At 35.4% G+C, this 13,974-nt stretch overlaps 1 protein-coding gene across 4 annotated transcripts in view; it reads left to right on the forward strand.

Annotated features, from left to right (window-relative positions):
- The first annotated feature begins 2,003 nt into the window (after window positions 1-2,003).
- rae1 (ribonucleic acid export 1) overlaps window positions 2,004-13,974 on the forward strand; it is a 12,106-nt gene continuing 135 nt past the window's right edge. The window contains exons 1-13 of one of the 4 annotated variants that reach the window (XM_067374236.1): window positions 2,004-2,114; window positions 2,426-2,557; window positions 2,646-2,750; window positions 2,847-2,939; window positions 4,099-4,185; window positions 4,347-4,433; window positions 6,501-6,572; window positions 6,809-6,916; window positions 8,223-8,329; window positions 8,445-8,520; window positions 9,897-10,091; window positions 11,840-11,925; window positions 13,715-13,974. The exon at window positions 13,715-13,974 is cut by the window's right edge and continues 135 nt beyond it. In XM_067374236.1, the coding sequence (XP_067230337.1) occupies window positions 2,468-2,557; window positions 2,646-2,750; window positions 2,847-2,939; window positions 4,099-4,185; window positions 4,347-4,433; window positions 6,501-6,572; window positions 6,809-6,916; window positions 8,223-8,329; window positions 8,445-8,520; window positions 9,897-10,091; window positions 11,840-11,925; window position 13,715 (1,107 nt within the window). In that variant the 5' untranslated portion in view covers window positions 2,004-2,114; window positions 2,426-2,467 and the 3' untranslated portion in view covers window positions 13,716-13,974. Of the gene's footprint in view, window positions 2,115-2,136; window positions 2,254-2,425; window positions 2,558-2,645; window positions 2,751-2,846; window positions 2,940-4,098; window positions 4,186-4,346; window positions 4,434-6,500; window positions 6,573-6,808; window positions 6,917-8,222; window positions 8,330-8,444; window positions 8,521-9,896; window positions 10,092-11,839; window positions 11,930-13,714 lie in introns of those variants that run through there. The other 3 variants (XM_067374233.1, XM_067374234.1, XM_067374235.1) reach the window with 3 other exon arrangements.

Here is a 13,974-nt window from a genome sequence, read left to right on the forward strand (position 1 = left end):
ATGGTATCACTATCCCACATGCAAAAAAAGAAGAAGAAAAAAATAATGCAGAATGCAATTATAAGAGTGTAAATGATTCTATCGTCATTAAACACTCGTTAGGCAATTTACTTCCACTTTTAGAAAATTTTCTTTATTTTTATTGAAAATAAATGCCTTTCTGATGTGATGATGGGAAAAGGGAAAATAGCGAGCTCGGCAAAAGGCAGATTCAAACCCAGTCAATCACATCACAAGTTAATTCTTCACAAACACACTATTGCCTACACCACTGCAGCCATTAGAACGTGGGTCATTTTTAACCTGGTGTGACATTGGTGGGCGGAGCTACTGTAAATTTGCACTTAGTATAATACCCAGGAGAAAAAAAAGCATAATGGATCTCTCAATACCTATAGCTGTTATATGGTGGATCCAAAATGGTCAATATTCATGCATTTTATTCATAACATCATTTATGGCTTATGATTTATCCATTTTACTTTTGATTTCATATGTACTCCTACTTTATATATTAATTCTCATCATATTTTCAAGTATTTACTTGTTATTGTACCCTTATGGTTATTCTTCGGGTGTCTTTAAGAGTATGTATGCTGGTGTGGGATTACAAATTTAAGAATCTGTTTAAGATCTGCGGATCCTACATCCTGACCATTTGGCAGGACAAGCTCAAGATACAGAAGTGCCTTTGTTTCTATGATAATGTAAAGGTATGGGTGATACTGTCAGACTGATTGGATTAGCACCTATGCATTTGAATGACACATTTATGCTGATTAGATCATGGCTGGGAAATGTAGGGAATGGGCTGATTCCTGTATTGCATTTGCATGCTTTGTTTAGATTGTCCACACCTCTACTCTATGTATCCCTCCCCCTTGAATGTATATGAACTACCAAGTCACTGCCTTAGTTAGATTTTGGATGACCACAGCAACACACAGCGTGTTTCTCAATAAAGAGTAACTTCTGCTTCAAGAGATCCCAAAGTCTCCTGGTCTATGCTTCTGAGATTTCCAACACTTGTTATATTCAATTGTTCTTCAAGTGTTCCAATGTGACAGGTCATGTTGACACAATTGTGGTTAGATATTGAACGCCTGCCAAGTACTGCAGAAGCGATGGTGTTTTGCTATTGGAATTAGTTGTTCATTTGAAATTATATCTGTTATTATTTCTGCTGACATGTCATAAAGTAAGATTTGCAAAATTCCCTAAGGGGGTCAAAAAACTCCTATATCTATTTTTGACATCTGACAAGTCTATGACATAATGGGTAAATCCATTCGACCTTTTCTGATTAGAACAAAAAGTGAGTTTGAGTGGGATGTAAAGTTCCCTATTTTTATGGTATAAAATGGACTGAGTCGTTGTTAGGGGGGGCTTTTTCTCTTTGGCTTTTTTCCCCCCTTTGCTCTCCCTTGCTCTTCTGCTTCATCTCTCCTATCTGCAAATGTATTGTTCTTTCTTTCTGTATATTCTGAACTTCATCTATTAGATACAATACTCTGGATTTTACAATACTGTAAATTTAATTATTTACTATTAATTACTTCTTTCTGATTGTTAATTTACCTTTTGGTTTTATTAAATATTATCATTATTGATTAAAGTTTGCGTGTGAGGCTAAATTTAATTGAAATGAATAATAATTTTTATTCAATGTGATCAACAGCTTGGATCTCATTTTCTCAAGTTTTTGCATCTATCTATCTATCTATCTATCTATCTATCTATCTATCTATCTATCTATCTATCTATCTATCTATCTATCTATCTATATATATATAGATATCGATATCGACATCTTTATTTTTATTCGTTTTTTATACCATTACAAAATTTCAGTCGAGAACAAAGAATATATATATATATATATATATATATATATATTCTTTGTTCTCGACTGAAATTTTGTAATGGTATAAAAAACGAATAAAAATAAAGATGTCGATTTATAAACCAACGGATGACGTCATCAAAACACGTCCTCAATAACTGAGCGACGGAAGTGCATTTACCAGTGTGTGTGTGTGTGTGTGTGTGTATATCTCGTTTCTAAAGCGGGAACCGGTTTTTATGGGAGTAATCAAATATTTCTGCTGCAGTTAGTGAGTTTAGCTGGTTAAGATATTTTGAAAGATTATTGCCATTAATGTAGATGTCGCCCAGGCCTATAATTTAATTGTATTTTCTGAAGGCTATTAAAAACTGTCGCACTGTTTGTGGTTGTATGCATGTAAACGTGAGGTAGAATTTACGGTTTAACTTTTTATAACCTGAGTATGTTGATTAATTGTAGACACTTTCAAAATCGTAGCGGTTTGTTAACGTTACCATTAAATTGACTTGAATTGGTGTAGGTATTGTAGTTGATCTTTGTTGTCACGTGTTAATACTATGTTGTATGTTACTTGTATAGGATCTGATTCATTGTTGTCTGATCAGCTCTTAACGGACTGAAATGAGTTTATTCGGGACGAACACGGGCTTTGGGTCTGGGGGAACAGGTGTATTTGGCAGCACCACCACAGATAGTCATAATCCAATGAAGGTGAATACAGAAATATAATATCTTTAAAAATATTATATTTATATTATATATGTGCATGTTAATTCAATTGAGGTGTCGTTGATAACAGGATGTTGAAGTAACATCGCCACCTGATGACAGCATAAGCTGCTTGGCATTCAGTCCTCCTACGATGCCTGGAAACTTTCTTGTTGGAGGCTCGTGGGCCAATGACGTAAGCCTCCTATCCTAAATATAAGTTTTTTTACCTTGTGTTTCTTTCTGTCAGTGTTTTTATGTAATAATAGAACATTGACTGTAATATCCTCAGGTGCGGTGCTGGGAGGTTCAAGATAATGGTCAAACTGTCCCTAAAGCCCAGCAGATGCACACAGGCCCGGTGCTGGATGTCTGCTGGAGTGATGTAAGAACACGCACACATTATAAATATTAGTGGGTAATTTAACATCTTACAGACTTCAATCAACCAACATTCTTCACCATAAAGTCTATTTTTAAGGAAATTAATTAGCCTGGATGCCAGCCGAACTTAGCCCCGCCCACAACATTTTGAGGTCGGGGAGTTCGATCTGGACTCGATCCGTAGGGGAGTAATTATGCCCGAACAGAAACTGTTCGGACCAATCACATTTGTCAGGGCGATGATTGACAGATTATCACCAGAAACGTAATCAGCCACGTCATCAAAGAGTGCTTGGGTTGAATTAGTTTACAACAATGATGGCTGTTGTTGAAGAACTGAGATGTGTAGATTCCGCCATCGCGTCCGTTATAGAAGATATCGACAGCGCATTAATTGGCAAGTACTCCGTGTATACTTATTCTTTTTACAACACCGGCAAAAATTGTTTAAGCTCATCTTCTATTAGTTCCAGCATGTGTGCAGTTGAGTTCTGTTGACAACTATGCGTCGCTCAACATACATCACTTACTCTGTAGCTCTGATTGGTTGTAGGTCTACCCAATTGAGGTCTCTCCTGGATCGGTTGAAATACGCCCCCATAATCAAAGCCCAATGGAGCAGTATCAGACTCCTATTCGAACTAGAATTGAGTATGACCACATCAGGCTATAAATTAATGGGAATTGCACCCAACTGGGCACATTTTACCAAGTACACAAATCATTGTTGTGTACAAACTCAAAAAAAAAAGACATGGATTGATTGACAACAAACAAACTTCTTATGCTGGTTGCTCAGATTAGACATTTCATTTAAACATTAAAAGCCACAATACTGACTTGGATCAGACCTCAATTCTGCCTCTGATCCTAGGCTGTTTTATTTGTTTACTTTATTTCTGTTGTTGGGTCAGAGGTGGCATAGAATTTGGATTCACTAGAATTGTTGTAATCCAGTTAGGACTTCCTAAATCGAATAGAGGTGCTTAATGATTCTAAATAAGAGATTGATTGATTGTTGGACTTTTTTTCATGAATATAGTTCCTGTCAGAAATTTAGTTCTACACAATCAAACCAGAGTCCTATTTTCCATGTTCTTTTTATTACTGACATGATGTGTCATTTTACCCGATTCTGGTTCTGTTCTTTGTATTAACAGGATGGCAGTAAAGTATTTACAGCCTCCTGTGACAAAACTGCCAAGATGTGGGATCTGAACAGCAATCAGACCATTCAGATAGCGCAAGTAAGCAGTTAATTTGTGTTCATTTAATATTTTTATGCTTCTTTATAATGGGCTAATGTAAATTATTAGCAAAGCCCATAGCATACCTATTTGTGTATGTTTTTCAGTTATGTTGGTTTACAGTATGATTAACAGGTTCCACAACCTTTTCCTTTGACCAGCATGAAGGCCCGATCAAGACAATTCACTGGATAAAAGCACCGAACTACACCTGTATTATGAGTGGCAGCTGGGACAAAACACTAAAGGTGCTGGAACCCATCTTTGAAGTTTTTAGGGTTGCATTGTTTAAGTAAAAATTAAATACTCATATGGCTTTGTGCATCTTAAGGCAGGAACACACCAAGCCGACTGTCGGCCATCAGGCAGTTTTTCTTCGTCCGTCGTTTTCTCAGTGTGTTCCGCACCGTCGGCTGAAGTTGGTCCTCGTCGGCCTTTTTTCGGCCGATTCGAAATGTTGAATCGGCGTTGGAGCTCGTCGGTCCGTCGGGCCATCTGATCATTCTGATTGGCTGCTCAGCTACTGCCGCCTGCTGTTTCAGAAAGGCATTTCATCTCACGCAGGCGCAGAACTGACGTGCTGCTTGGCCGTCGGCTGTTTAGCGTCGGTTTGGTGTGGCAGGGCAACTTTGGACACTGACGCTGCCGACGTGAGCAAACCCCACAGTTTGTTTTCGGTGCCACTAATTCGTCGGCGTCGGCTTGGTGTGTTCTGGCCTTTATTAAACCACAAAAAGCATGCCGGATTCACTTTTTCACAATTTTTTTCACTTTTTCACAATTGCATATTTTATTTTTTATGGACCACAATGTATTTAAACTGCAATCTTTTAGTGGAACATTGTCCATTGAAAGTTCTTTTTGTTCAATTCGGTTTGACTTGATCATAAAAAAAAATCTTTTTATCAAACTGGGCTTGCAAGTGTGCTCAGATATTTTTTAGTCCACTGTACCTTAAGTTGTAGTTGTTAAATGTTAATTATATCACAGTTTAGTAAGGGTGTGACGAGATCTTGTGTCACGAAATTTTGCAAGATTAAATTGTGACAAGATTTCTCATCGGGGTGAAAAGCAGTTTTGTGATAGTGTGAGGGTGAAATTAGGAAAGAATATGCCACTGCTACGTTTACATTATGCCTCCACTGTCGTTTTGCTTTTTATAGAAATAAAAAAAACATTTAATTCAATTGGATAATGGTCGCCGCCGCTCCCTTTACACAGAGTATACGCGATCGCGAAAGTGAAAGTAAACGCGAGCGCGTGTTCAAACGTGATGTCACTACCCCGCATTTTGAAAGTGGCTCCCTGATGAATACAAATATCTTCCAATATGAAAGCTATCTTAGGCTGGGCTGTGTAGTTGTAAGCATCTCTAAGCTCTGTATCATGTTTAAAGTAAAATTTGGTCTATATTTGCACTTTGAATATTGAGAGTGCTATAATTATGATTGCACTTATTGACTGTTATTTATTTTATGGTAACACTCTACAATAAGGTTTCATTAGTTAACATTAGTTAACTTTAAATGAACTAAGGAAGAATAATACTTCTACACCATTTTAGTTAATGTTAATTTCAACATTTACTAATACATTGTTAAAATCAAAAGTTGTATTTGTTAACATTACTTTATGCACTATCATGAACTAACCATGAATGACTATTTTTATGTTTAACTAACATTAACTAAGATTAATACATATTGTAGCAATGATATTGCTCATTGTTGATGTTGGTTAATACATTGTTTATAAATGAGACCTTATTGTAAAGTTTTACCATTTTTATTTATACTCTTTTTATTTTGATGATCAATTTGTGGAAAGGAGTTTAGTTAGGAGGTCAAAAGTTGTAGAAGCTCATAAATCATGTACAGTAAGGTCTGAAGAGACTTGTATGAAATTATACAGGAGAGAAGCCAGTCAGTTGAGTTTGCGGCAAAAAGTTTTACAGTGCTTGAATATTGTTGTCTTTTACTGCATATGATAATTCATACTCTGAAAGTAGAACTTAAATGATATCCATTACAAGATGATTAGTTAAAACATTTCAAATGCACCTGCAGATTATTTTTTCTAATCATCTTGAGGATTCATGAAATGAGGATTTCTTAAAAATAGTGTAAAATCTCGTCTCGTTCTTGTTAACTCAATCTCGTGTCTCGTCTCGTGAGCTACCTGTCTCGTCACACCCCTACAGTTTAGTGTGCAGTATTTGATAAAATAATTGCAAAATTATATTAATTTGACCAAATATTGCAGCCTTGGTCTAGAGTAGATTAGCAACTGTTTCTCTACTTCTCTTTTGTTGACAGTTTTGGGATACACGTTCCCCAAACCCCATGATGTCCCTGCAGATGCCAGAGAGGTGTTACTGTGCAGATGTGGTAAAGGAGTGTGATTTGAATGATTTGTTATAGTATCAATTTAGAAGGTTCTCTGTTCCTCTCACTCTTACAGAGTAATTGATAGCTTGAGTTAATTTTGTGTACTTGTCTTAGCAAAGTGAACCTCTTTCTATCTTAACATCTGAGCACTAACGTTGTGCAGTACATGGTATATAAAATTAGTTTTTTATGAAATTAAATCTTGAAAGCCTTTTATGCATATCTCTTGTTGTCAGGTATATCCAATGGCTGTTGTAGCCACTGCAGAACGTGGTCTTATTGTTTACCAGTTGGAAAATCAGCCTTCAGAGTTTCGACGTATAGAGTCTCCTCTGAAGCATCAGGTTTGTATTAGTTAATTTCTAAACACAATTTTATGCGTAACATTTTAAAGTTCAACAAAGAAAGGAGCTCAGACACACAATAGATTTCTTATAAAAAAAAATACTTTATTTAGAGGCCAAATGCAAAGACAAAACATTTGAATTCGATTTGAAAACACACAAGGCTGATCATGTGAATTGGAAATGCTTCTTGGCATTTGGCCTCTAAATTAAGGTGTTTTTTTTTTGTGTGTGTAAGAAATCTATTATGTGTGCAAGCTTCCCTGCTTGTTAAACTTTATTACTGTAACATAGAAATTAGAATAATAAAATTATTTTTATATTGTGGCAATGTAATATGAATCTACAATGTATACTGCAATAAAATCTGAAAACCCCGTACAGTGATTAGGTTGTATGCCTTTTTTTTTTTTTTTTTGGTCAAAGTCAGTTTACTTATGGCAATTCAATTCAAATATACTGTAAGAACTCACTATGTGTGTGAAATTTAACACATGCACAAAACATGAAATCCTGAAATCTATATTTTCTTTAAAGTCTGTGTCATTTTAGTGCTTTCTAACAACATTTGAGAAGTAACTAGGGCTGGGTAAAAAAAAAAAAAAAGATTTCTCGATTTTTAATCTATTCTCATTTTTATGAACAATATTGATTCTTAAATCCCAAGAATCTAACTTTTAGTGCTGTTTTCAGTTGTTGAATAACCAGAACATTGTAGTGTTCCTTCCATCCAATAAATAACAATAAGCTTTGTTACTTTTGATATGAAACAGTCTGCCCATTTTATGAAATTCAAACATTAAATACTGTTTGACGCTCTTTAATGTGGCATGACAGATCGCTGTAGTACCTCAGTTCAAGCGAAGCACATGAACTGATCATCTTTTCCACTGTACTACTAGTTACAGCATGAAATAAACATGAATACACGTCACAAGGTATGTTAAAAGATATAGTACAACTTACAGAAATCTGTATCATGTCAAATGTAATCCCTCAGTCAGTGTTTCAACTGCAGAAGATGTCAATTCTCATATCTTGTAACCATCTGTTACTTGCCAAGTTGTAATATATGGAGGCATGAATTCAATTTGAGATCTGCAGAGGATTGGAAGATTTTTGATGAAATAACTTGTTGTTTTAGTTTTATGTGAGGAATACAATTGTATGGCTTTGAATATAGCATATAAGCTTTTTTTGGGGGGGGTCATAACATATTTCAATTTTGGGCAGTTTCTTAAGTTCACCAACATCTTTGTAGTTGCCCTGCACTTCTGCTCTATCATGTTTTTGTTTTGTTTAACAGCACCGCTGTGTGGCTATCTTTAAGGACAAGCAGAGTAAACCTACTGGTTTTGCACTGGGCAGCATTGAGGGCCGAGTTGCCATTCACTACATAAACCCACCTAACCCGTGAGTCTGTATCTGATCTGGTTTGTAAATTGAACAGATAATACAGTAACACTGACTATGTATGCTATATTTTATCTAATATAACTAATATATATATATATATCTTTTAACCCAGAGCCAAGGACAATTTCACCTTTAAGTGCCACAGGTCAAACGGAACCAATACTGCCACACCCCAAGATATTTATGCTGTGAGTATTCTAGTTTTTGTATACTTTTTAAATGCAATGCAGATTTTGCTTGAGTATTTAGTCTAGTACAGTGGTTCTCAAACTTTTTTTGGTCACGCCCCCTTTAAACCTTTATATAAAAAAAAAAAAAAAAATCTGGAACACCCCCCTCCCCCCATTTATTTTATAACACTTCGGCTTGTGATTCTTATTAAAAGTAGATCATTTTTTAGGATTCTTTAGCTAACCTAAGTCTCTGACATCCTGACACCTTGCACTTCTGGAGACTCCAGGTAGGTTGCAGTTCTGGAAAATGGTGGCGCTGGAGACTAAAGGGTTCCTGATGGTTTCAAACTTAATTAAGAATTAAGATAAAGAATTATTTTGCAGTTAACATGTGTCTTTTCTTTTCCACCTGTTTTCGCTGACCCAGTGAGCATTTTGCTGTCCCTTGGTCATGCTTTAACTTTGCAATTTCTAGCATTGCATTAGTATTGCGTCCTTCTCATGAGTATTTAATAATTTTTGACTTTTCAGTCTGAGTTAAATCTCTTTTTTGGCTCATTTGCCTGTAAAAGAAAACCTGCCTAATAATTCTGCACATCTGAATATAAGGCATTTTTCATTTCCAGCCTTCATGAGCAATTATATATCACGTATAAATTATTAAAAACAATATTAATAGTACTTATTAAGATTGATGTGGATTGGAATTGGTAAAATGTGCTTGGAAAAAAAATATCAGAAAATCAACTTGCCTAATAATTCTGCACACAGTATATAAAAAAAATTTAAAAGATTTTTTAAAACGAAAATCGTGCAGTGAAAAAACACCTGCTTTAGTTTCACTTTGTAATGTCAATCATTGAAAAATACAACAGTAAGAGAAGATAATGCATAAGAAGTTTTTAATTGAAGTAAACAAAAAAAAAAGTAAAAATTTCAGTGATGCTTTTGGATGAACAATATATAACAGTGCCAATATATAAAACAGTTTTTGACAGTGCCACACAAGCTCAGCCTCTTGTAAGCTACGTCTTCTCACCAGAACCGCTGAAGCGGTGCTTTTCTATGGTGAGCAACTTCTATGTTGGGCTTGTTCAGACAAGTCAAGAAAATGAAGAACGATTCAGTGTAATTGGTGCTTTATAAAGGCAGAGCGCCAACCGCTATTCATGCAATTTAAAATTTTTCTTCTGCTGAATACCCCCCCCCCCCCCCCCACCTGTGTGCCCCCCACATTTTGAGAACCACTGGCCTATTTTAAGGCTGGCCAATGTTGCAATATCAGACAGCTTTCAATAAATAATACTCCTGTACAACTGAAGGAACAAACTTGGCCTAATTTGCCTGTTGTTCAGCAAACTGAAAAAGTCTTGTTTGTTTCTATGTTTTAGGTAAATGCTATCTCCTTTCACCCTGTCCATGGCACTCTGGCGACAGTAGGCTCTGATGGGCGCTTCAGTTTCTGGGATAAAGATGCTCGCACTAAGCTGAAGACCTCTGAACAATTAGATCAACCAATAACAGCCTGTTGCTTCAATAACAATGGGAACATATTTGCCTATGCCTCCAGCTATGACTGGTCTAAGGTACATTCCCAGTGTCTATTTAACATTTGTATATTATTAACTTCAGAAATACTATGAGAGTTTAGGATGGTAATATAAAATAACTGATCTCTTTTCTAACATCAACAAACAAACCTAAAATCTAATCCAAAGACAATTGAATGAAGTATAAAAAAATTGTAGTATAATATTATAGTCACTTAGGATATCTGATAGATTGCTTCATTAGGGCTGCACAATATATTGTTTCAGTCACATCGCAGCTGTTTGTCACCAATGTTAAACAACAAAAGAGAAAGTGCAAATCACTTTTGTAGCTTTAACAAAGATAAGTTGTTTATTATTTAATTTATACAGTAAAGACTATGCAGTGTTATTTTACATTTGATTTAATTATTTACATTTATTCAATGTCTATATCTGAAAACAGTTAAATTTACCTGAAAAACATAAATATAGAACAAAGATACAAATGAAATAAGCAGTATTTATGCTTGTAATTTGTTTTTCTATCCAGATGCATTACCCTACAAAACCACCCCAATCATCCTAGGATGATTAATACTTTACAAATAGAGCTATTCAAATCATCTGTTGAAATTATTTTCATAGTTTTTTTTTAGTTCAGCCGATCTTAATTTTTTAATTTATATATTTAGCATCAAACAAGCAATATAATTCTTGTTCACAGTCATAAAAAAAAAGATTAAAGATTAAAAAATGATTGGGGGGGGATTGCACAGCCACCCAGTAGGTGGCAATACGCAATAAGAATGCAAATCACCATTAAAAGTATAGTTATACAGAGCCCTTAATGGTAACTTTGCAAAGATATAAGAAAGGCTCACGCTTCAAAAAAAAGACAAGTCGCTGGATTTATTCTCGTAGGGTACTAGACAAACTGCTCTAACGAACTACAAAATTTGAGCACCCAATGCACACAGCCATATTTACTCATCAGCCCATTTCTCAGCGCGGTTTCACAGCAGGATGCGTTAAAACGAACATAAGGCCGTGATATTAGAAAGAGCCTATATTGCCCTAACAAAGCCATATTTTGAGCAAAAACAGCTTTATTAATTCATGTGCATCCATACTCTAATTTTCTTCATAGTAAGGTGGCAGTGACACACAAAGGAAATAGCTAGGTTATAGTATACATAAACCATAAATTGGAACTCGTGAGCATGCAGAATTCTGTATATATTTTTAATTTGGAAAAGGTAACAGTGTCTGTTTTCATGGTGACTCCTGGATTCGGTTCACTGTGAATCTACTCTGTTGACTGAACTTTTTTGGAATCAGAATACCCAGAGTACGCAAGATTTTGGTTAATCAACTGAGATTTCAGGGTATATGTGACAGTAAGTTATTGACCTTGAACACCCCTGCTGCTTTAAATCCTCATGTCTTTAAAGTCAGGTGGGTTCTGTTTGGATGTCAATGTTTATCGTTCATCAGCTGGAAAAAAACTTGTTCTGAAAGTGACTCCAACGATTTTGTTCCTCTGTGTCGTTATCATCATAGTTGTGGTTTGGTCATCCAATACTCACAGATTTTAAAATGATTAATAACTTTTTATAGTTGTCATTATAGTTCTGTCCTTGGTGTGAACAGGCCCTTAGAATGTTGCTTTTATGATTTGGTATTATCTTTGGTATTTAGAACTTACTCAAGTTCTCATGTTTTCATCTTTGTAACTGTATCTGTCTTTCTAGTGAACCAGTGTGACGACTTCTCACTTTTATTTCCTCTGCTTTGTTTAACAGGGACATGAATATTACAATCCCCAGAAAAAAAATTACATATTCTTGAGGAATGCGGCTGAGGAACTGAAGCCTCGGAACAAGAAATGGTGAGAGCGGGATATCCATTACCATGGAGACTGTCTTTCACTGGGCAAGGGCCGGTGTGCTTCCTGACTTGTGCTGACTTTCCTTTGTGTGCCGTTGTGATGCTTTCTGAGTCCTTTGGTAGCTCATGATGGATAAATAAGTTGTTCTTAGTTTAGTGGGATAAATTCTGAAGGAGCACATAATCGTTTATAAAATGGTATATATAAAGGAGATGCTACTTCAGTTTGAAATTAAATGTTCAAGATTGAAGTGTATTATACTTCATAATAGCCACTATATAAAACAAAGCCATGTTAGGAAAGCAACTATTTACTAGGACTGAACCTTTTTGTTTTGCAGTGCTTTAGTAATATTCATAAATCTAGCTGTGATGTTTCTATTCTATTTCATAATTCAGTCTATTTTAGTCAACCAGAAGGCCAGGGCTCCTAGGAGCCCTCAGCAAACTTTCAATAAAGCCATAGGATGATAACTTAAATGATTTAAAGAGTTTTATTAAACTAAAAGAAAAAGCTAGAAATTAGGATGTACATCTTACGTTAACGTATCATATTTTAATTGTCCAATCAATTGTTGTTTTACAGAAGAATATACAGTTCTTGAAACTTTTGGGCTTTTAAAATTGTTACAGTTTTTCCTATACACATATTGGGATAAAAAACAAAAAAACTTGCCACTTAGGCACTCTGAACTGTGTGTATTGACTCTCTTTCTGGTTTGTATGCTATAGGTGACTCCAGTAGCCAAGTAATGAATTGAAGAAAATGATTCAGTAATTCCACTTTTAATTTAATGCTTCAATTCTTATGCATGGAGTTGAGCACTCAAATCTGATTTGATCATCTTAGGACTTTAATCTAATGTAACTAACTGAAAAGGCATAAGCTACAAAACGGAAAGATTTGTAATGGATGCTTTACTTCTGAATGATTTTTCTCCTGGTCTTCTGTAGAGAAGTGTGTATTTTAATAATTTTGGCTTTCTTGGCTTAAAATTAAGCTTGAAGTTTTCAATTTCAAAAATTTCATTACATCAGATCAATCTGCATTGCACTTTTAACTTGATCAATGTTCAATGGCTTTGCAAGACCGACCATACTGCCAGACATGTTTGGGAGTCAAACAGACCATTGGTTTTAAGAAACGTCTGCTGTTGGCTGTCTGGATTGGTCTGATGATGCTGTATACACAGATGTGATGGTTTGTGGTAGCATGTGTAGATCTGCCCAGCATTGTGCAGTGCATTGATATGAGAAATACCATGAAATATGAAAATTTCAGCTGTGTTTAGGCTCAAGTAGGATGCAAAGAAAACCGTATTAGTTTGCATGTTTTCATTTTTTATTACAGTTCTTTTAGGAATTCACCTTTTATGCATCAAAACACTTGTTTCCAGCAAAAATATTGAAATATATTTTTACTGTAATACAAGATAAAGACGCTAATTTTAGAAAATTACATTTAAAGTCTGCGTTTCTTTTCTTGTAGTTATAAATTGACTAGTATCAGGTGTTAGGGTGACTGTGTGTGGATATATGCAGAGGAGGATATATATACAAATTTTAGTCTCATCTACTTATTAGATAAATCTCTTAATACAGGAGAATGATCTGTAAAACTTGGAGCCTTTGGAATTGGCCTGTCAGAGAATAAAGATGTAATAATTAAGCATTATACCTCTCATTTGTAAACTTTTACTTTTGTTCACTGGGAACACAAAACCAAAAATAAATCTGATTTGAAAAGCAGAATGCTGTATTGACTGACGCCTGCCCCTCCTTGTCTTTAGATTCGTCAAGCTTCACATCACATCTTGGAAGACTGGTGTTAGTGTGTAAATATGGGAGAGACCTCAATTTGGCTAACACCTGGACCAATGGCATGGCAATGCATATTCTTTATGGACCAATCAGAAGGGGGCCGACTGCTCATAAGCAATGGTGATGTGAGCAGTGGCTTTTGATACGAGTAAGGAAGCCATGCTTTAGCATTTCTGGTGTATTTGATGTCCCCTTTTTTTCTTATTTCATGAAGTTCTTCATTATTTGC

The sequence above is a fragment of the Chanodichthys erythropterus genome, chromosome 21 (genome assembly GCF_024489055.1).
Source record: "Chanodichthys erythropterus isolate Z2021 chromosome 21, ASM2448905v1, whole genome shotgun sequence".
In the NCBI taxonomy this organism is placed as follows: domain Eukaryota; kingdom Metazoa; phylum Chordata; class Actinopteri; order Cypriniformes; family Xenocyprididae; genus Chanodichthys; species Chanodichthys erythropterus.